Source organism: Gavia stellata, chromosome 3 (assembly GCF_030936135.1).
Source record: "Gavia stellata isolate bGavSte3 chromosome 3, bGavSte3.hap2, whole genome shotgun sequence".
Classification (NCBI taxonomy): domain Eukaryota; kingdom Metazoa; phylum Chordata; class Aves; order Gaviiformes; family Gaviidae; genus Gavia; species Gavia stellata.
Genome location: NC_082596.1, coordinates 97,857,373 through 97,880,026, shown reverse-complemented (window position 1 = coordinate 97,880,026; position 22,654 = coordinate 97,857,373). Strand labels below are relative to the sequence as shown.

Here is a 22,654-nt window from a genome sequence, read left to right as displayed (position 1 = left end):
TCTTCCAAGTTCCTACAAAGAACCAGCATTATTTAAGAACCATAGAGCTTTAAGTGCTGATCAAACAGATCATAAAACATGAGTAAAGTGCTCTTAAATGTAGAAAAATAAGATTGTTTCGTGAGTTCTTGAACATATACTGAGCTGGTACCATCAATCAGGTTTGAAAAATGTGTCTGTCTGGCACTTTGTTTACACTGCATTAAATCCATGCTTTTGGGTTCCCACTGGTCACTCATGGAGGCTGAAGAGGACTTTTTTCTCCACTCGGAGGACAAAGTAACAACTGGTTTCTTGCCTGATTTTTCACCTCTTTCTGCTGAAGCACTGGAATTTGGTCAGAGCTGGAGACAGACTGTTGGATGATGTACACTGATGTTCCTAGAAGACTGACATTCCTTGAGTATGCCTCATACAAGTATCTTGCTCATCTGACCGATGTAAAAACTATTGTTGGATGTGGAATCAGGATGTACTTGTCCTCCAGACATGTATTACTCTTTTGCTTGTTGCTCCTCCTCCTCTTCTGCAGCGTGTGGCAGGGCCACTTTCTCAAATTTTTGGAAGCTGTCTTTAAGAAATCTTCTGCTATTGAGGGCACCCAAGCCATTGGTAACACTCTTTGAGTTACCTCTGGTGCATTAAAAGCATTTTCTTATTATCCCAAATTTATTATAGGATGTTGGAAACAGTCAGTGGTCAGTGGACTAGATATTGATTGCAAGGCTTGAGCTGTATCCCCAAAATTTATCCAGCCCCAAAAGCTTTTAGTTGTGTAGGGATCAGAGCAGTGACATCTCTCACCTTTGAATTTAAATCTTAATCAAAGGATCATGCTAACACAGTTTTTGCATTTTACAAGCAGAATTTTATAAGACTCCTGCCACAGCTACTTCCCTCTTTCTCCAACAGCATTAAAAATGGCTTTCTAAGTTTTACTATTTCCAAGCATGTGGTACTTCTTTCCATGCATCCCATCAAAGTAATAGAAGAGCTTCTTCTCATTAAGAATGCATTAGTTCAGTCTATCACCATTCCAGTTCTTTCTTGTAGTCTTTGAAATGTGACACTTCATTGCTGCCTCCTTCTATTTAGTAGGCAGGCTGTGTAACTAAGCAGACAGCACTATTTTTTATAAGGAGATGACTCTTTCATTAGACCCCCATATCCAGTGAAGACTAACGAGTGAAAATGGACCGGGGGGGATTTTTCTCAGCAACTTGTGCAGCCCAGCCAAAAGACTGCCACAGAACAAATCAGCTGAAACTTTCAGTTATAATGAATGATAGTGATGAACCCTGAATGTCAAAAATGCATGGGAATCATGAGTAAATTTATCAGAGTAGACTAGAACACAAACTTGCATACATCTATCTGCAGAGAGAAATGGGCATATTTTGGAGCAACAGATAACTGACATCTAAAAACTCTGGGTAATCCTTTTGGCATTCTCGGGATTATGCATGGACACAGCAATCGTCAGACAGATTCCTCAGCTGAGGTGGGTATTTTGAAGGAAGCAAGTTCCTCAAAGCATTTCCTACTTTGCTTTTAGCAGTTTGTTCTAGAGCCTGGAGGCTGTGACTGTGGACCTGAATGCCAGGACCATGTGGCGTTCCATTCACCACCTCAGTTTCCTCATCAGTGGAATAAGGTGTCTTAATCCTTTACCTCAGGTGTGTTTGATAGCTGACTTTTACGTGACTGATACAGATGGAAGAGCCGAAGTCTGACATGTATGCAATGTCAGCCCAATTCCATGCCTGTTGAAACCTGTGGCTGACTACAGTGACTGACCTCTCTGTCACCATCACAGTAACAGCACAGACAGGCCTCTTTACAGTTAAGCCTGCAGAAGTTAATCATACATATTTAGAAATCATCTTTTTAATAGCAACTGGTTGAACCTTTTCTGTCACAATACAATGCCAAGTTTTCATACTTCCCAGAAACCACTGCTTGAAAAATTGCCAGAGGCTCTGTGAGAGATGTCTAATGGTGACAATGCTTCTGACCTGTTTGAAGTAGAGTGAGTATGGATTCCACCCAAACTTGCACTGTTTCAAACTGAGTAGACATATATATGCCCTGAACCTGAAGCTTAAACTACCAGTTTGCTTTAGCAAAGTTCAGTTCTCCAGAGCAGATGTGATTTTAGGATCTCTTTCTCATTTTAGATGTTTTATTCAATCTAAGTTGCCCATCACTCTGCTATCCAAGCACTAATAAATATAAATATTATTTATGTGACAACAGTTTGGCAAACTACAAGAAGAAACAGGCACATGCATTCAGATCTCAAGTTACAAGTAAATTCAGTCTTTGAAAAAAAATAATAAAACTAAATAGAAGTAGGAGAAACAAAGAATTTCCTAATGAAATTTAGTCAAGAAAATTACCCTATTGACCTGATAATATTAAATTTGTCAAATGTTATTATATTTAATAATGTATTTCCTCAGAGTCATAGCACTGCAAAGCATAATGTAAATATCAGAATCCACTGGACTTCTGTTGTTAGAGAATAATACACTTTTGCATATATATACATGCAAACATTAACAGTGATACTTTGATGTACATTTGGATTTCTAAAATATACTTAATGAATTTATTCTGAAACAAAACAGTAAAGAGGATATGAGGGAAAAGAATTGGGATTTAGTGGTCCAGAGTTCTAATCGTAGTTTCTGCAGAAATAATTTTGGGTCCTTTGGGTTTAGCAAAAGACACAATGACTGACAGCAAATGACAACTACAGATGGAGCTTCACTGTTACAAGCAAAGACCCCAGTCTTCGTCTAAAAGGGACAGTACTGCCAGAGGAAGAGAAACAGTTTGTCTTTTACGTTCTGCTTTCAAGAGCCTCTTCAAAGTGAAGTGGCTGGTGGCTTGAAGGGAGAAGCAAGAAATGGAAAAAGAATGAAGTTTAGATTAAGTATGGGGCTGCCATAGAAACTATCCAGGCCAGCTGAAGAGACAGTATTTATTTTGTACAGCTAATTGGCTGATAGAGATTTTTTTAAAACTGGGCCAAATGCTGAAGAGTCAGTGGCAGGTCTCCAAACAGAGCACTTTATACTGGAAAAGGAAAAGGAAAGAAAGAAAAAAAAACTGTCACCTTTCTCTTACTGGTCCATGCAGAAAACAGGGTTGAAATTCTGGTCAAAATTTAAGTCAATGGGAGATTTGCCATTGATTTTGATGGAGCCAGACATCACCCCAGATATTTTCTTTTCTATTTTCAGATAGATACATTTGACTACCACCAATCAGCTGTCCTCTATTAGTGGGGTTTTTTTAGTGTTTTTCAGCCTCCATGGCTATGTCTATATTAGGGAATTTCTGCTAAAATTTCTCAGCATTGCTACTGCCTGTCCAGTACCAATCTAAGGTTATATCAGTGCTGGTCTCTCTAGCTGTTTATATCTGCCAGTGTATTAAACACTGTGTCATGTAACTGTGCACAGTGCTAGCCAATATTACTTATTTGTTGTTTCAGAGTAGCCTCTGTATCTAGGGTCATTAACTTTACCTTTTAGTAAGCTTGACTGTGACTTAAACCACTCAGAACTCTTAGAGCTCTTACCTCTGGTGGAGCTCAAACCATATGGGTCTTAAAGATCTTTCAGTGCTAATGACGTAAAACAGAAGGACAGAATTGTTTGGGGTAAATCATTGCTCATCTATCTGCTAATCTATCATCATCATCGTTGCTCATCTATTATTTCTCCATATGAAACACGAACTGTACAAATGTACTGGAGTAAAGGGGTGTTTAAAGCCACGACAGTTGCTTTTACATTAATTACAGAATTACTGCCTTAGATAAAGAATATACAGGTTCTGTATCTTTTGCACCAATAAAATTTGCCCCAGTGTTCCAAAATTTCCTCTAAGCTCTCCCAGTTTTGAGTAACATGACTGTTCTGATTGATCTCAAGGGACTGTCAACTTTAAAACCTAATGAATACTATTTAAATGTCAGTTTTGTTAAATAATTAATTATTAATCTTGGTAGCAGAAGCAGTCAGTTATTTCGTTCGTCTGTCACTGTTTCAAACAGATATAAATATTTGGCTGCAGGGCCATTGTGGCTATTGATTACTGCCAAGTGAAGCAGTAGGAGATCATATTCTCTGAAAACATCTCTAATAACTTCCACCCACCAGAGAAGAAGAGCAAGTCCAGACCAAAGCTCTTGACCAGCTGATGCTCTCCCAAAGCTCTGGCTGTATTTGTGTCCTCCAGATTCACAAATTCTTCATGAATCTCTTTTAGAACAGCCAAAAATCTGCAACTGTCTTGACCTCTGTTCATTTCAACTTTTACATAGAAGTTCCAAGAACAGATGTAGTGTGTTGATAGTTAGGGATTCCAGAAGATTCAGCATAGAAAAATACTGAGAACTGTGTGCAAAAATAAATAGTCCACACATTACTGAAGATGTGGTCTATTTACAGACTAAAGGGTTTTTTTGTTTTCAATACCTTTGTTTTCTTTTCTGAACAGTTTTGAAGATGTTCAAGAATTCAAGTTTGCCATTTACATTGCAGACTGCTGTCTTCTGCAAGGAGTCAGTCACCTGCTGGAGATTTCAAAGCCACTTCATTGCACAGCATACAGTCATGAATCTACATTTAAAGGATTCCACATCAGTAGAAGGAAAAGGTGCTATTGGCACACTGCAACACCTGATCTTCCAGTCCCTGTGCTTGTCTATAGACTGGACAGCCCCAAAATTGATTGTCAGCTGTGCGGAATTTGTGCTGTCATGTTCTGCCTTTATAATATGTAATTAGTGGTAATCATAGAAACAAACAGCTGATAAAACCAGCCAAACATTTTAAGAACAAACATAAAAACATCATAAGAACAAATGGCTTCTCTACAGTGCAGAGGCTATGTCACTAAAATCTATGCTAGGCCACCATTGTTGGTTGGAGTTTCTAATAACCAAAGACTGTCATAGTATATTTTATGAGATTTAGACTATGAGTAACAGCAAATAGTGATCAGTTGGTTTTGACCTGCCTCCAATTTGTTCCCAGGACTCCTGATGTGAAAGGCTAACACTGTAAAAGAATGACAACTCAGAAAAGTACGCAATTTTCCAGGGTGGGTTAATTTAACTAATAACATTACGGGAATATCATTTGTATCCCATGTCAAAGTTTACACCATGAAAAAGTTGTAATTTTTTAGAATCAGTATTAGGGAGAGCAGATAGAAAGCACCCCAACCTGCGCAGGCATTTACAGAAGTTAGCCACAATCTTCCTGAGACAGCTCTTATAGTTCTTCATCCCGACTAGCCTGCAAAAGCAAGCAGGTTTCTCAAAGAGAGATGGGAAAGGAAAACCAACCCACTTCAGGATTTCATTAAGGAACAGAAACCGTGGTACATTAAAGTTTCACAGACTTCCAAAGCTTCTAGTTTCTACTATTACTTGGAGCTACATTGTGTATTTCTGAAAGTGTGCATTAGTTCCTTAAATAAATAGGAACCACATACAATGTACTGAATAGATGCAGTCCAAACTGTGGCTATTATCAAGATCAACCATTTTTTAAATTCAGGTTCCTTTTTTATTCCGTGGACATCTGAGTTCAGAATTCTTTCAAGGGCGCAGTTGCCTGTGTCGAGGAATTATTTGTGGAGAGGCCTCGTTTCCCTGAGGAGAGGCAAACCTGCATTTCCTACATGGAACAGACAGTGTAAACCAGCACATCAGACAAGCACAGAGATCTCAGGGACCTGCAGGTCTCATTGTCATCTGTACAAACGTGCTTTTGCCTGTACTGGCTGCAGGCACTCCGGTTATTTTTCTGACAGGCTGTTTTTCCCCTGAGGTCTGCTGCTGGGCAGTCTCTATCCTCAGCTATTCTCTCAGAAGCCCTTCTCAGTGAAGGTCCAAATCCATGCTGAGGAAATTTCAGAAAAGGCTTTACGATTTCACAAGTTGAGGATGTCATTCATGTGTCCGTGATTTAACAAATACAAGTTCTAGGAACTTCAGATGCTTATCTCTGTAAATTAAAAAGGTTACAGCACTGGTTGAGGTCTCACTTCATAAATATTCTTTTGGCAGTGTTCACTGGGCACCCTACTGAGGAGCTGATTTCTTGACTTTCTGTGTCTGACAAATATCAAATTCCCTGATACAAAGATTGGAGAACCATCCATTTCTAAGAAATTGCAGTGTCTTTAGAGAGAGAGCTTGGATAAATAGGTTCTTATATTGAAATGGTTTTGTGCATGTTCTGTCCCTCACACACTATATATTTCCCTATGGAAATATATAGTTCCATTTATGGATGTCAATAGACTAACAGAAGTTAACAGTGACAGTGACAATCTATCCTAATGGACTCTTCAATATTCAGAAGTCTGGCCATATTGATCATGCAATTCATACTGGATAAAAAGAGGCAATACACATTTGTGGCCACATTTTATCCTCGTCATTCCTGACAGCACTCCCAGCTTATTTAAAACAACATTCAAACCGCGCATTGGTTTCCCTTGTGGCTTAATTCTCATTCACTGAACTCCTTTTTACTAGAAACTGACTGAAGAGCCAGATTCTGAGCTCATTGTTTGTTATTTTGCTGACTACAATGAACAGCCTTCTCAGTTTCCAAGCCCAGCATTTCTATACACTCAAAACAGTTGCAACCTCCAACTAGAAAAATAAAAGCAGGTCAGGGATGGGGAGGCAGGATGAGTGAAAAGAGTGTGCACGTGCTTTTCAGAAAGAATGAGACTGAAAATTAATAAAAGACTTGCTCATACCCTGTAGCAACAAATGACATCAATCAAGCACGGGAGATGTGTGTCCCAAAACAGAAAAAAAATGTAAAAAAAAAGAACATTCATGGATGTATATTTCTCAGCTTGAAATAAATAGGCTTAAATAATGTTACTACTACAACTTGAAAAATCTTAATTCTTCACCAGAGAAATAAGAACCATAAGCACTGATGCCAGTAAAGAGAGTTTGCAGTCACAAGAGGTTCATGCTGGTGAGAAAAGCACGGATGCTGTCTCTCTGCTCCTCTGTCTTGGTTTTCCTGATGGATCAAGATAGTTTAATTTGCCAGTGGTTCACTGGAAATTACTGTTGTGAGAACCACAGACCTCACTGTGGTTGAGTGCCTGCGATGACTGCCACCTATGCCCTCCCAATCCTGGACTGCTTTGAATCACAGAGAAAAGTAAAAGTCTGATTACCTTACCAAGGCTTCCTCATGGACCTTGGGTCTGCGCCAACTCTTCAATCCTCCCTAATAAGTTTCTCCCTACTTTACACTGGCAAGTGTCCTATGCCATGACTTTGCAACAGGCTCACTGAGGCACTCTCACACTGTATTTGTGGCTGTGAATACAGCTGGTCCACACACTAAAGCTATCCATCATTTACCTAGCTAATTTAGCCATGTAATTTTATCACCTTACGATTTTTGCTTAAGCTGATGCAGTGGTTTTCAACCTGTGGGGCACTTCTGCCTCTAGGTCTATACACTACTTCTTCTGGAAAACCACCAAGAAAAACAGGTTTCCTGTGGGTAGACTCAAATTTGCTCTTGAAGGGCTTCAATGAAAAATTTTTAGAGGATAGCAAAATGAGCATGAGCTAGAGCATATGATCATTTCTGATTTAGACTTCAAATGGCTGAAAATATAATGTATGCCTTGATTAATCGCTCTAATCATTAATTAAATTAATTGGCAAAACATGGACCTTAAATCTAGTCTGAACACTGGATATTATTCTGAATTCATCCAGTCGATTAAAGAGCCCTTGACTATTGGAATTTTTTTCATACAAGCAAGGCCTCTTTTAACATTTTCTTGGGCAAACATGATGGAGTTTTCTTTGGTTTCCCATTGCATATAAGGTTTCCCACTCAAATCATTCTGAGACCTTTTTCCTGGCATCCTTTGGAGATCAGAAAATCCCATTGTACTGGGTAGCCACATAAAGATATAACCCCTGCTTTTAGGGGCCAACAGTTTTAGACCCTTACCCAAAAAATGGTCCCTGATCAACTGCACTACTTTGAAATCAACATAGCTACTTATGGGTTTAGTCAGGAACTACTCCATATGCAAAGAAGTCCTATGAAAACAGGTTATGAAGAACTGTTGACAGCCTTGCCTGTTTGTGTTTCTGATTTCTTACATTTCTGACTGAGGGAATGCCATATGGAACATTCTTATTATATATCCCACCACCAACCCCTAAATTTACAGGTGCATGTTTCTCGTGCCAGCACTGCACAACTAAATGCCCAATATTAGCCACCATGGCATGTTTTTTTCAATAGTCTGTTTGACTTTTCTCTCTTCCTTTAAATAAAAAGAAAAGCAAGTGGTATTTACTGCAATGTCAGTGTCAAGAAACTAACAGCCTGATCCAGCTCCCATGAAAATTAATGGAAAAACTCCCACTCTTTCAGGGGGTGTTGGTCTAGACTCACAATGGACAGCTTCTTCATGCTCAGGCACCGTCTTTATTCCTAACCAGGTGCCTTACAGTCAGTCAGGTGCAACCACGTCTGCACACCGCTGCACCTGACCCAATAAATCCTGCTTGTTTCGAAAGCCAGATCCAATCCCTAGGCCACAAATGAACTCATCCTTTGGAACAGAGCAATCAAAAGTTGTAAACTCCTAAAAATGACACTTTTTTCTGGATTAGCCAATTGGCTACATGGTGTGTATTGCATTTCCATCTTTCTTGTCGTATTAAAGCAAACATTCTTTATTGCTTATGTTATGAAGTATCTTGTAGCACACATACAGAGTGAGAAATATAGCTGAATTAGCATTACAAAATCAGCTTTAATACTGATACATTTCCAAGGTTGCTTTTTTGGTTGATGATTATTTGTTTTTTTCACTTTTGATGGAGAGCAGTAGTGTTTTCTACACTTCTCTTTCTTTCAGCTGAGAGCATTTTGTATGTTGTTAAAAATATTGGTCTTTTTATTCTTTTTTACATATTCTTGTTTTTCCCAGTCCTGTAGTAGTTACTTGGTTTGGTGTTTATTTCATGTAGCAGAAAATACCTATCACAGAAATGCAAAGGCAGCCTGACAGCAAGCTTGTCTTTGGGCATGTTGACATCATCCTCTTCTCTGAGCTCTAATTCAACTTTCAACACAATGCCTAAAACCGCACAGCCTCTGGGCACAAAAGATGAACACGAGAGTACACTTGTGCATTCTGTTGCCCTGTAAGCAAATTGCCTTGTTAATGAGGAATCAGTCAAATAATGGGTTTGATAGTCTGCGTTTAGATTAGGTAAGATAAAGGGCAAAAGTGTTTTTTGGTGTATCACAGACAGTAGCACATCCTGTTCAATGTTCAGGGCTATGAAAGGCATTGACTAATTCTTCAACATCTCTCACAAGAAAAGACAAGATACAGCTGTTTCATGTGTAATTAACTCCTCTTTGGAAAAAATGAGGAAGCTAGGATTTTTTAACTTCACTTATAGGCCAAACCAGAGCTGCATTTTGCGAAGTGCATATATACCTCATAAAAGATAACTCCTGCTTTCAGCTGTCTGTCTATATTTACATGGACTAAGCCTGGAAGGAGGAGAGGAGAATGCCATTGCTTTCATGTAATAGATGAGGAAAAGAAACTCTGTGGGGTGAACATTGTTTCCCCTGCTCATGATGATAACAAATCAGTGCATGCACACAGAGAACCCCTGCAGACTGGATAACGTGCTGTGAATTGCTGCTCCGTGATATCTTGTTTGTGTAGTCATACATGTGATGAATCGTATCTAAATTCTCTTACAATAAGGCGCAAGTTAACCAACAGCCTTTTTATTTCTGAATGCTCCAAGTTCATTTTCTGTCTGAGCTCTGCATTTCAGCAGCTGGAAGCTGATGGAAGAGAGGAGGGAAAAGGCATCCATGTTTCTATAGTTCTCCTTTCCAAGCTAAATAGCTTGGATGAGAGAAGAGGGAACATAACCGAATCACTCAGACAATCTGTTCTTTCAACTGGTGGGGTTGGGAGGTTAAAAGATTTTTACAAATAAACAATAAAAAAAAAGACAAGTATTGGTTTATGTGTTTGACAGGAAGGCTGTAATTCTGCTCTGCTCTGTACCACATAAAATACTAAAATATGGAAATTTTATGTTATCTGTCTTTCTCTTGTAGAACTAGTACATTCTCTTCCTATCATTATGTCTCATCTGGTACATTATTCAAACTCAAGCCAAAGTATTCCACCACTTGAGTTATCACATAAACAAAAAACAATTTGAAGAAGGTCATAATCAACCCATCACAAAAACCTGCTTCTTGGCCTTCTAAAATCTTGCTTGCTTTGCTTTGACAGGGAGAAGAGCCCATCAAACCTGCTTGTCCAGCTTCCTCACTGGGACACAATCTGAAGGTAGACTGTGTCTTCCACAGGCAGCTCTTTGTCATCCTCGGCACATTTTCTGTAGTGGTGGATGCATCTGGGCAAACAGTGATGGGACTCATGTCTGGGTGATCCAGCAATCAGCCAGTGCTATACTATCTGCTGGGCATAAAAGAACAGCCTACGCTGTAGACCCACAGTCTTTTTTATACTGCTTTTGAGTTTCCCTCATTCTGACAGAAGATTGGTTCAGTGTTGGCACACGTGGTGAGTCAGCTTCAGGGCTGTTACAACCTGTAATAGTTGGTGACAGCCTCCAAAACACTGGTATGTCAGGCCACAGGCAGCTGGTTGGCAGCAGTCCTGGCTATACTCACTCTTTTACTGACTTTGCATGCTCTATAGTTATGACACGGACAGCGGAAAGTGGGTTCATAAAATCTGTGCCTGTAGGGGACTTTGTATCTCAGAGAAACACAATCACCAGATTTTTATTCCACAGTGCCAGGACAGGTAAAGGATCTTATCTTAGCCGTTTAGGATAATTTGTTTTAAATAGACTAAGTAAAAACCCCAGCCATTCTTTCTGTCTGTCTTTTTAAAAGTCGTTAGTTTCTTTAATGCAGTTAACCTCAGAGACTCACCACTGCATGTACTGTAATTTTAATGAGAAATATGCTGCTCTCAAGATTGAGTCTAAGCAGAACTCTTCTTTGATAAACTAATCTTCGTAAAATCCACTGTGCTGCTGTGTTTAACAGAGCCAGGAGCTAGCTATTAGTTCTCTATTTTGTTCTCTTTCAATAGACTGTTTAGAGTACAGCATGCTGGAAAAAATAGGAATGGAGCTCCCCAACAGATATTGGTAATGGCTGTGTTCTTCCTTTCGGCAGAAACACAAACCGCACAATCCTTACAGCAATCAGCATGAAACACATCATGTTAAATCCCTCATTTCTTTAGCATAATATGAAGTCTCTCTTTCTCTCATATTACCATTCTGGTCAGTCAGGTATGTGAGGTTTTTCTAGGCAACAGGTGTTTTTTGAAATAAAATACAACCTTCCCTTCAGCTCATTATGTGAAAGAGACAGCAGCTGCAAGTATAATGCTGAGGACACATGGTCTATAAGACACCCAGAAGAAAAATACTCCTTGTTCCACTTGTTAAGGTAAAGCACAGATGTTGCTTCAGTGATAAGCATGAGCATAAGGCAACCACAGTCTGCTTCATGTTGTAAATTCAGAATCTAAGATTTCAGAATACTTAATAGGCTGCAATCAGAATCACCAGTTTCTTTATGTAAAGGAAAGTTGTTTATGTCTAATCTCATAGTCTTAACAAATACTCCTTATCACAGTTTGCATTACACTATCATCAACAATATGCTAGGGACGATCCACAGACTTGGCAAATATATTAATAATCTTTTATATGGACTCAATTATGAGTATCAAATAGTGACAAATGCATAAATTAATACACTTACTGATTTAAACATTTACAGATAGTGTACGTTAAAAAGGTTTTAGTCATTTAGAATGTTAAATGCCAATTTTTTCCCTGCTTAGTGTTGGTACTAAGCCTATTTCTGTATCTCTCAAAATAATGCAAAAATAATGCCAAATAATGCTGTCTAATGAATGCAAAGGCCAAAGCTAGAACAGATCCTTTCCAGGGAGCAATTCCTTGCTCAGTTAGGTGAGTAATCCCCCCCCCCCACCCCTAGTTTATTAATTTTTCCCTAATTTCTTTTAAGATCAAAGTACATATATAGTATCTTATAGTATAACTGTTAAGGTGAACAGGGTTTTTCAAATAAAAAGGAAATGCAGCATTTCCTTAGAAACACAAAGATCCTCTAGAATTGCCTGATTTCATTACTCACTCCAGTTTTCTAGGCCTAACTAGGTCAGAAACTCTACCCTATCAACAAGAACATACAACACCACAGAGAAAATGCAGTGCACAGAGTAATCCCAGAGCTCTTGCTCTTCTTAGTAGACTGGTTACTGGCCTTGCCACATAAATCCCAGTAGTTTGTAGGACTGCGTGTTTTTCTGGCTACAGTGTTTGTTACGTAGAGCAGCAGCTGCAATGAATTGGGAAATGTACACATGGAGAAAGGCCTGATGGCATGGATCTACTCGGAAAAGTCCAAAGCTTCACATTCCTTCAGATCCAGCTCAAACTGAAACCTAGCTCTTTTGTGTGTGGGTTTTTTTAAAACTCTATATTGGTAAGTTGTTGGTGAGTCCATCCTTTGTCATTCTATCACCACCAGTTTTAGAGAAGACAGGCTTAAAAAATAAAATGAAACAAACAAGCTCTGATCACAAGATACTATAAGGTTACAAAGTAATTTCATAATGACAATGACAGCATAGTACTTCCTTGCTATGATATATGTGATAAAAAAGGGTCACTTAAATGTCTGACATAACTAGTTTTTTAGTTTGCTATGTTTCTCCAAATGAAAGAGATGTGAGTAATAAAAACAATCAATAAAAAGAACAAAATCTCTACATTAATTGGAACGATGATACATGTGCTTAGAAGACAACCACACGAAGTTACCACTGCTCAGACCCACCTATTGTTTGCTACTCATTTGTTGACTCTTGTTCTTAACTGTGTTCCTGTCGTGCAAAGGGCTTAGCAGCCAACAGAACAATTCAAATTGTGACTGAGAATATTTAAACATTTTGCATACTATGGTCTTCAACCTTTAATGCTGTAGAAGAGGAGCAGTCTCTTCTTACAAATCCATACAGCCTTTTGCCCTTCCTGAACCAACTGTCCTCAGTGTGTTATGCCAGGTTATTACTACTACAAGAACTAACAATTCAGAGTACTATTAAGATTCTCCTCTACTCAGCAATCAAAGCTGATCACACAGATTCCAAGACTCGCATGCTTATATTATGGGGAGAAAATTTGAGTAAATACTCACATGTGTCTTCACGTCACCTTCAAGAATCTTGCTGTACCTGAGAAACTCAGCAACACTTCCATTCAGCAGCCTATCAAAGGCTTCAACATATGGTGCTATGCCTATAGAAGAAGAGCATTCCATTATAATAGGTTCATAAAGTACATAATGCATAGGACATTCCTTTGTGGCAGATGGAGGAGAAAATACCATAGGAACAGGGGAAACTGCTGTAACAATTTCTGCCGTACTCATTGATTTGTGAAATCAGTAAAGAAGGATGTATAATGATTATTTTCTAGTTAGAAAGAAAAAAACCCTGCTCTTGGTAGAACTTGGCTAGAAACATGAAGAGAATTTACTCTGGGTAATGTAGTGGGAAGCCTCTTTTGTCTTAAAATAACAGATGCTGAAATAAACATTTCTCAGCTCTTCAAAGGCCTAGTGGCCTGATAAGCATGACTGTCTTAACAAAATTCTACTGTTGTTCATAAAACAAATATTATCCCCTAAAAAGAATCTGCACTGTGCTGAACAACTATTTTTATACCACCCACCCACTCCTGAAGGTCTTTGTATTGTTTGGTGGCTTTTAATAGCAAGCAATTCAATTTTCAGTAAGGTAGAGTCTTTAGAATCTGTTGACAGTGGATTTATGCAGTGAGATGTGGCTTTGTAATCTCCTTATTTTGTTGCCTGACCTTGCAAAACTGTCACTGGATAAAGAAACCTCAAATGATTCTGCTAGGTGGCACATCCCATTGACTATATGTATGCTATACACTCTAACAGAGGAATAAAAATGCTATTTCCTGTATGGCATACAGAGCAGTTTCCTGATAAAGTGGACATCAGAAAATGCAGATGAAACTCAGTTCCTTATGTGCCTGGCTTCTAAATGGCTTTATGTGGTATCTTTTAAGACAGCAAAAGTAATCTTTCCTTGGATGCTTTCCAGCCCTCCCTTTACTCCCTGACATATCCTCATGTCTTGTCTATGCCTCAGAACCTTTGCCAGGTCCAGCACGAGCGACGCACATGTGAATTTATGGCATTCTGTAGGATCTGAGAGACCAAGGTTAAAATTCTTCCCAGCCTCTCTCCCTCATTAATGAAGCCTGAAGATTGCTCTGAAGAGGTACCAGGCTTTCTCCAGAGAGTTTGCTTTAACCTTTTGGCACTATATGACAATTGTGTCCAAATTCATAATCTTGAAAGCCCTCTTTATTCCTCAAGAGTCATCTGGCTCCTTGACAGAAAAAAGAAAGGCTCTGGCAATGGGAGTTTGCAATGGCCTCTGTGGAAAAAAAAAAAAGTAGTTAGTCAGCTAGACAGGATTTCAAGGCTCCTTTTGTTCTCTTGATGTCACTCACCTTTAATTCTGAGGAATTTCTGGGCTTTCTTCCATATTAAGTGTTTGTGTGTAAACCCCTCAAATGACCTAGTGTACAAAAGGTTTTAGTTGTGGAGATGCTTTCCAAAGCCCATTTATGTTCTTTGTCAAAATCTGTGTATGTCTCCAAGAGAATCATTGTAACCTTTTGCTTTAGAGCAGAGTTTTAAATAGCAGTTCACCAAATTGCAATTGTCCTATGCAAAACTAGAAAGCAACTATGCTATTTTTTACTATTCAATACAGCTAACTCCCAGGAGCATTTACTAGAATTTGCTGTGGGCCATGCAGAGCAACTGAATTATTTGTTTGCAATCCTGCTGTTGTAATGCCTAAAGGAAAACAGTAAAGGTACAGTTCTCCCATCCTCCTTGTTATTTTGTTGTTTCTGAAAAAGTATTAATTGAAAAGTCGAGGTTATTTTTTGTAATAATTGTAATTATGGAATGGACTTTCAGGGGAGGGGGTCATGGTAGAAGAAAGCAATATATATCCATTTCCACTAGAGACTTTAAAAAGGTCACGCTCTGGCTGAGTGTCAGTTTTAAAGGAGAAAAAGAGACCTGTTCTGTAAGACTGTCAACTCTGCAGTTGCTGCGGAGGTTATGTGAATCTCTGCAGAAGCACAGTAACACAGGCATACAGAATGATGTTTGTGGCACTATATGCGTATCAGTCACCCAAACTGAAGAACTGATAGTCTTTCCTAACTGTATCAGCAAAAGCTAATTCTTGAGTCCCCACGTGAGACAGCTCCGCCTGAAGACGCGGTGCAGGCTGGCAAGTGCCCCATGGTGCCGCTCATCTCAGCTTCTTACTGCAGTCTCCCAGTGGCTGTGTTTTATAATCTCACTCCGACAAGGTTTGTCAGTTGGTTTCTTCTAGGGATCTGCTGGGGTTTTAAGGCTCTGCTTCCCTGGGGGGTTAATCTTTTCACCTGACTGAGCCCTTAGGTTAGGCCAAGGATATAGCAATTTTCAAGGAAGTACCTCATATGGTGAGTTCATCTCCTGTTCTGAAAGCTGCCCTGGTTCTGCAATAGTGAGCTCTGGATTAATATAGAGATTCACCTAAATGGATTAATTGTAGGATTGAAGCCTGTATTCTTTAAAAATGTAGATTTCCTAGTAGTGATTGATTTATTTGTCAGTTTGTACATGGATTGCATTTCTCCATGACTCTGCTACAGTTTACTAGCTGTCTAGGTTTTCTCTGGACTGTACGCATTTTATTACTGAAGCTTACTCTGATGGGCTAACTCATCTGCTGTGGAAGCCTGCTGGAAGACACTCCTTCCTGCCATAGAAACACGCTGCTTTCAGTCAGCTGCTCCACAGCAGCAGCCAGCGTGTAGGCCCATGGCACATGCCACTGTGGAGAAGGTCCCTTGCATGTTGTTGGGTAAGGGCTGGCACACACGGACAATAAAGCAGCTGACATACACTGACTTGCTTCTGTGTCAGTAAGGAAGCTGCCTGCAACTTTCTGCCTGTTCTGCAGCTTCTGTACAGCAACTGAGTCCGTGCTAGGATGTGCTCTTCTCTGGAGAATGCAGGAAAGGGCCAAGGAATACAGAAAGCAAAGGACATGAAGCTAATAAAGGGATATATGTTGGGGTTCTGGGTGAAAAAACAAGCTCTGGGGAAAGGAAAGGGCACCTCTATTCAATCGACATTAGAACTGCCACATTTATAAGGTTATTTACCCTATAAATTTCAGGAACAACAAAAAAGGAGTGAAAAAAATATGATTTGGTGATATGATGTGAATAAATGAAGACAGACTTTTTTGGTCTATTCTCCAATGTAGTGCTTTGGAGATCCAGTTGAGAAGGGAGAGCTCAAGAGGTAACAACGTAAGGCCGTGGATGTGTGGCAGCCCTTAGTGAGCAAATGCTTATGAACAAACTCATACTTGATTAAGGATATTGAACAATTAAATGAAGTAGGTCCACACTGTGAAATTCAGAGAGCTGGCAAATAAACTAATGTTTATATTGCTGACTTCTTCAGGAATATTTACGCTGTAAATTTTGGGGATGTCTCATTTCTTCTGCTAATTGGGCTTGAGCAGACATTTTCATCTGGTGAATTATCTACAATATAAATGCTAAAATGGAAAGAGTGATAAAGCTTGAAGTATGGACAGTTTATTAAAAAGACTAGTCAAATCTTGCATTTTCTGGGCTATATGAATTTAGAATTAAGTGTACGACTAAGCTTGTCACATGACATTTCTAAATTCATTTTTTAAAATACTACTTTCTTTTGATACAGAATTCATAAGGGGTGGAATTGCACTCCCTCTTAGAAGACAAACATGTTCACTGCTTGCAATTTTTTAATAACAGAGAGATGGTACTTAAAAAAAACAGACTTACTTCCATTGACTCCATTGATGGCATCATACTCCATTCCACCAGATCCGTGTGAATCTGAAAATAATGATTCAAGTCGAGTCACTGCTTTCTCCAGTCTCTCCATCAAACCATGAGTCTCTGCCATTCTGAAAAGATCATTAAGGATAGAAACAGTGTTAGACCCCCCTGAGTAAAGCCCATGCTTCATGTTACAGTTCTGTTCATCTTGTGGCTTTATCTTTTATCAGCTTTTATGGTAAAACTTGTATTTTTTAAGTATTGTCTGCTGGCATATAAGCAGTTGCAGTGAAACAGCTGACCTACAGTAACTCACTTCTGTGTCAACAGGGAATATGATCAGTACATAGCTTTGGACAGTCTATATGTGGACAATTTATGACAAATATATGTGTATGCTCCCAATCAGATGTTGAGATGACTGGAATATTTATAAATGTAATTGGTAAAAACTTACGCCTACAATGATTTGCATCAGCCATTTACAGAGGCAAAATACAGACCTAATTAATACTTGACTGAAAGCCAGACTTTAAATGTATACCTCCTGATTTTTGAAAAGGTACATTCTGAAATTTGCCTCAGTCTTTTATGCTTTGTAGTAAGACTCAGCCACTTTATTGAAGACTACACAAGAAGTCAAGGTCTTCTGTTTGTTCTTCTGATATGATTTCCCATCACTTAATTTTTTTCTTACGAAAGTACCTGATGTGAATCAGTGTTTCCCAAGCTTTTTAGATCAAGCACTAATTAACCTTTGGAAAGAAAAAAAAAAATCAAAGGGCCTGCTTGTGCACTACTGCTACAGTGCTTTTGATTTAAAATGAAATAGAAATTAGGTTAAATTTTTAACAACTCACACATTACTTTCTTTCCCCACAATGTGATTATCTGCTTTCTTACATGTGAGGAAGTGTAGGCATTGACATTTTTGAATACTGGCCAATGTCTCAGGGAACACAGTGCTATATACGCTACAGACTGAGAAATGGTTATATAAGCAAAGACAAAGCTATGTTTAAATCCCCTATAATTTGATGTAACAAGTTTAACGTACATGTTCCTCACTTAGGGTTATGTTTTATTCCACTAAGTGACATACAGTAAGGGAGGGGGGAGGTGATCTGTGGCTCTTGATTAACATGACCCTTGTGAACAGTTCCCCCTCAGCTCCCACGGTAGGGCCACATCCCCGGCCCAGCACTGGGCTGTGCAGAACTAGAGGCAAGGGGGGAACTCGCAGCCCCAGCTGGGGCAGGCAGGCAGGCAGCGTCTCTTTGGGGTGCCTACCCTGTGGCACTGCCACAAGACACCTTTGATTGCTGTATGGCTTGTAGACTAGAAAGGTTAGGCATACCTGGAATATATGTGTAAATGTATTAATTCCTAATGAACAGCCTGCTAAAAGTGCCGATATTTTAGAGATACCAAAGCATAATAGTAGATTCCAATAAACTCTGCAATAGTATGCAACACTAGCAACCAAAACACACAATGCTGCTTCAGTGTCCCCATCCCCAGGGGAGAATGCCTAAATGTTATAATTAAAAAGTCAAGTAACGTGAAAAGAAGGGGTTTGATTTATAAATTAGGATCAACAATTCTTATGAATAAAAACAATAATAGTATTTTTATTTTTAAAATTTTAAGTGTGAGAAAAGATTAGCTACTAGGACTGTGGAAACACATGCAGAGCTCTTGTGCTGAGTCATGCTGCCTCTCAAATAAGGTGGGACCTTCAGACTTTACCCTATAAATATAATGAGGTTTGTGTTTGACCTAAAAGTGAAGCAGAAGATTTTACAGTGAGAAACCCTCAGGAGAACCATTCTCATGAGAAAGTTTTGTCTGGAGTTTATGGGTTTTTCCTATTTACATTAAATAAAAAAAGCAACCCCCCAAAAGAGGATGACATTAGACAGTGTGCATATAACACTGACAAAATTCAGAGGGGCTCTCTTTGCTTATACTGAAAATGCACACTATTTTGTTTGAAAAATCAATGAATTTTTCAAAAAAACACCTTTTTGTAAGGTTACAAGTATCTTGGCAGGAATGAGACGAAGGTATCAGGAAAGCTTCTGAAATGTGCAAACTTTGGTAAGAATATTAAAGCTTTTCTTAAAACAAAGCACTGTTAGTCTTCAAAAATATTATGGACATACTCTTTTCACATTTTACTCTGCTACATAAAAGCCTAAAATGGTGTCTGTTTAAAAGTTATGTTTTAAACCAGTCTAAAGTCAGGCTGGTCTAACATAGAATACTAACAGTTAACTCATTTCATTAGTATTTTAAAGTACATTTCCAGTATAGTTCCTGTTTGTCTTTATTTGAAGATACGGTCTGGTAGGTTTTTTTTTTCATCTGCCTTAAACTTGTCCTTGATAACACATACAAATTTCTTTGGAAGACCTGTTACTTTTTTGGCCTCTTCAGCCTGATTTTGCCTCTAGAAGGACCCAATTGTTTGACTGCAAACCCAATGTATTTGACTGCACACACTTGGAGGTCTGAGGAATCTCACAAACGAACAGAGGTGGATCAGACTTGTAACGTTCTACCCAACAAACTGCCCTCTGTAAGATGGTAGGAGTGTGGATTATGGTGTCAGAAGCTCAAGGGAATAACATGAATTAATAACCCTATGGACAATTTTATGTGACACTTTCCAGCTGCAACATAGTCTTTTGCCCACTATATTCTTCACATCTTTATTCTGTTCCCATTAGCTGGAGAACTACGATGTTGTTCTTCCAAAAGCAGGTATCACCAGCAAGGCAATCACAGAATAATATATTGTTATAGTCTTTTTAGACATAAGTAGGAACCATTTTTACCATAAAATCAGGCATGCCAGCTTTTCATTGTTTTTATAAGGAATGTTACATTTATGAACTCCTCAATCATTATGTCTACATTGAACCTACCTTTTTATATGTATATGTATATATTCATGACTACATGGTATTTGTATCTATACTTATATATATGTGTGCATGTAAGTATACACACAGGTATCTCTGTCATGTATGAGTAAAGTGCAAGTATACTTTTGCCATTACACTACAAGAGCAAATCAGTTGTACATACAATAACCTTACATTTACACTTCACTTTACCATCAATTGACTAGGTATCTATCTTAGAAACAAGACCAGAATTAATGTTACTGTTCTGAAGTGAAGACTCCACTGAGCAATAGCATGACAACTCTCTTCATCCGTTCTCAATCTAAACATTGACATCTTTGCCTGTATTTAGGGATTCACGTATTTGGCTCGGGATTCACATATTTGGCTCATATTATGATAACCTTCAGCATTTTCCTGGCCTACATTCAGCTGTTCATCTGATTACTTATCATTCCACACCGCACCCTGTGTGGTCAAACCGACGCCACAAAGCCACAGCTCAAAAGGAGTCAGAACACAAATGGTACAGCTTGACTCTGTGAAGATACTGTCTGTGCAACATAGCATCAGAGCTTATATTATAAATAAATAAGAAGACTGGTCTACTTACAGTACGAAATAAAATCTTTTCGTGTTAATGAAAAGAGGATGTAAATACGTCTATGGGATGCTTCCACTCCCATAAAGCACATTTTTATATCAAGACAGATTCTCTATCTCATCTCTACTAGGATTTTAATTAAAGCTTTGGTCTTGAAGTGGATTATCGGGGTTAATAATTTATCTTTTCCTGGAGTTGATGCTGACCACCTATAAGGAGTTAAAAACAACAGTGCTTCAACTCCTATGTAATCCTGTATCCAGTTGCTCGCTTGGTGGAGAAGTACACTGTCCTTCACTGAACATAAGGTCAGGTAAGAGCCAGGAAAGGTGTTAACCCACATCGCCTGACAATCGTTTAAATGTTGACATTGTTAACTGTCTCTTCTGCACAAAAAATAAAGAGGGAGGATCCACAGATCTGCCCTGTTTACTGTTAGTGATATCTTTTTTTGGGAGTGCTAAAGGCATGTGGTAGTACTACCATCTGTCATTTCTTCCCCAAAAGAAGTGAAGCCAAAACCAGGTAGAACCAGGCATGCTGAAGACAAAAACGCAGATCTCTTTTCATAGACAGGCCTTGGGAGAATATCACTGCTTTTCTCCCCAATTTGACAGCTGTCTCAAAGCACTATTTATCTATTATCAAGGGAAAAAAACTTGTCTGTAGACTAAAATCCCCTGACATACTCATCCCAAATAGCAGTCCAACTGGAAGCCAAAACACACAGGTACTATTCCTGTTATCATTGTATGTGACTTACGACAGAGGACCATATTGCTCTATCTCAAGAAGAAACAAGCTGTAACGAGCCCACAGGGAAAAGCAGTACAGTAGCATAAGGGGAAAAAATAAACATATGATGACTTATCAGGCATGTAAAAATGGCAGTTTTGAACACAGGAATGGTGCCACCCTGTGAAGTATGGTATTATTCTGACAAACATCAGCAAGAGATAGTATAAAGTTCCACGGTTTGTTTTACTTCCTAACACTTTTCTAATTTAGAAGAAAAAGAAGTGACTTGTTCATTTATTTGAGTTTTTTTCCCTAAGTACCAGTCCTTCCAAATCCACTTAGCATCTGAAAAATTAAGCTGGGTCTCACTCATGCTCATCATCCCCTACAGGTCAGACTTTGCTTTTCCTCTCTCTGGCAAAAAAGGGCAGCTGCCTAAAACAGAATACAGGCAGCAATGCAGCTTTTTAATTGTGTCTAACATTCCTACACTGCTTGGAGAATAACAATCTTACTGAAAGTATAGCAGCCTGCACGTGTGCTTTCTTTCATAGTCTTTTAATAAATTGCTACTGAGATACAAAATAAAATATACAAAAACCTAGATTGCCAGCAGGTACTATCAGAGAGCCAGTTACGAACGTTTTCTAGATCCCAAGTACTGTGTCCTCTGAGAGTTCTTCTGTACAATAAACATCGATATATATCAAGGGAGGAGAGATGCATATGCATCCCTGAACACCCCCTCAAATTACAAAAGCATCTTATGGCACTTCATTTCTGAAAAAAACAGTCACTTGAGCCTGAAATGGCTAGCTTTCCTACATTGCCATTCAAACATAGGTACTAACTCCAGGCTGTGTTGAGTGGGCAGTCCTTTTGCCACCTTTGGCATCGGCCCCAAATTCCTGTTGCACCCCATTCTGGTCCAGACAATGAAAACCCTCTGGCTTGGGGCCTTAGGGGTTGCTCATTCCCAGGCAGTGCTCAGAAGCAGCCTGGTACTGGCTGAGTGGCTAACTAGGAGCCCCTGAAGCTATTTGGGTTACTACCATAAAAGATTTTGGGTGGAGAATGCAAAGCAAGGGAGTATTGGTTAGAAGAAAGTGTGTGTTGGTAGACAGACAGAAACATTACCTTGTATGGTTTGTGGTTTGTTTCCCATTAGCTGTATGAGAGGAATGTAAACAGAGGCTTGTCAAACTGATGTCAAGTTGGATTAAACCAGAAGACCTCTCGGTAAAGCCCTGTGTGAGGAGAATGATTCAGGTTCGAGTCAGAGCCTTTGGTGACCTTTTTTTC

The 22,654-nt window shown here is 39.0% G+C and overlaps 1 protein-coding gene across 2 annotated transcripts in view; it reads right to left on the bottom strand.

Moving 5' to 3' along the window:
- CAP2 (cyclase associated actin cytoskeleton regulatory protein 2) overlaps window positions 1-22,654 on the bottom strand; it is a 68,536-nt gene that overhangs the window by 39,891 nt on the left and 5,991 nt on the right. Inside the window, exons 2-4 of one of the 2 annotated variants that reach the window (XM_059836130.1) lie at window positions 22,490-22,599; window positions 17,102-17,226; window positions 13,350-13,450 (exon numbers count right to left, since the gene is read on the bottom strand). In XM_059836130.1, coding sequence (XP_059692113.1) covers window positions 13,350-13,450; window positions 17,102-17,225 — 225 coding nt within the window. In that variant the 5' untranslated portion in view covers window position 17,226; window positions 22,490-22,599. The remainder of the gene's footprint in view (window positions 1-13,349; window positions 13,451-17,101; window positions 17,227-22,489; window positions 22,600-22,654) is intronic. The other variant, XM_059836129.1, reaches the window with a different exon arrangement.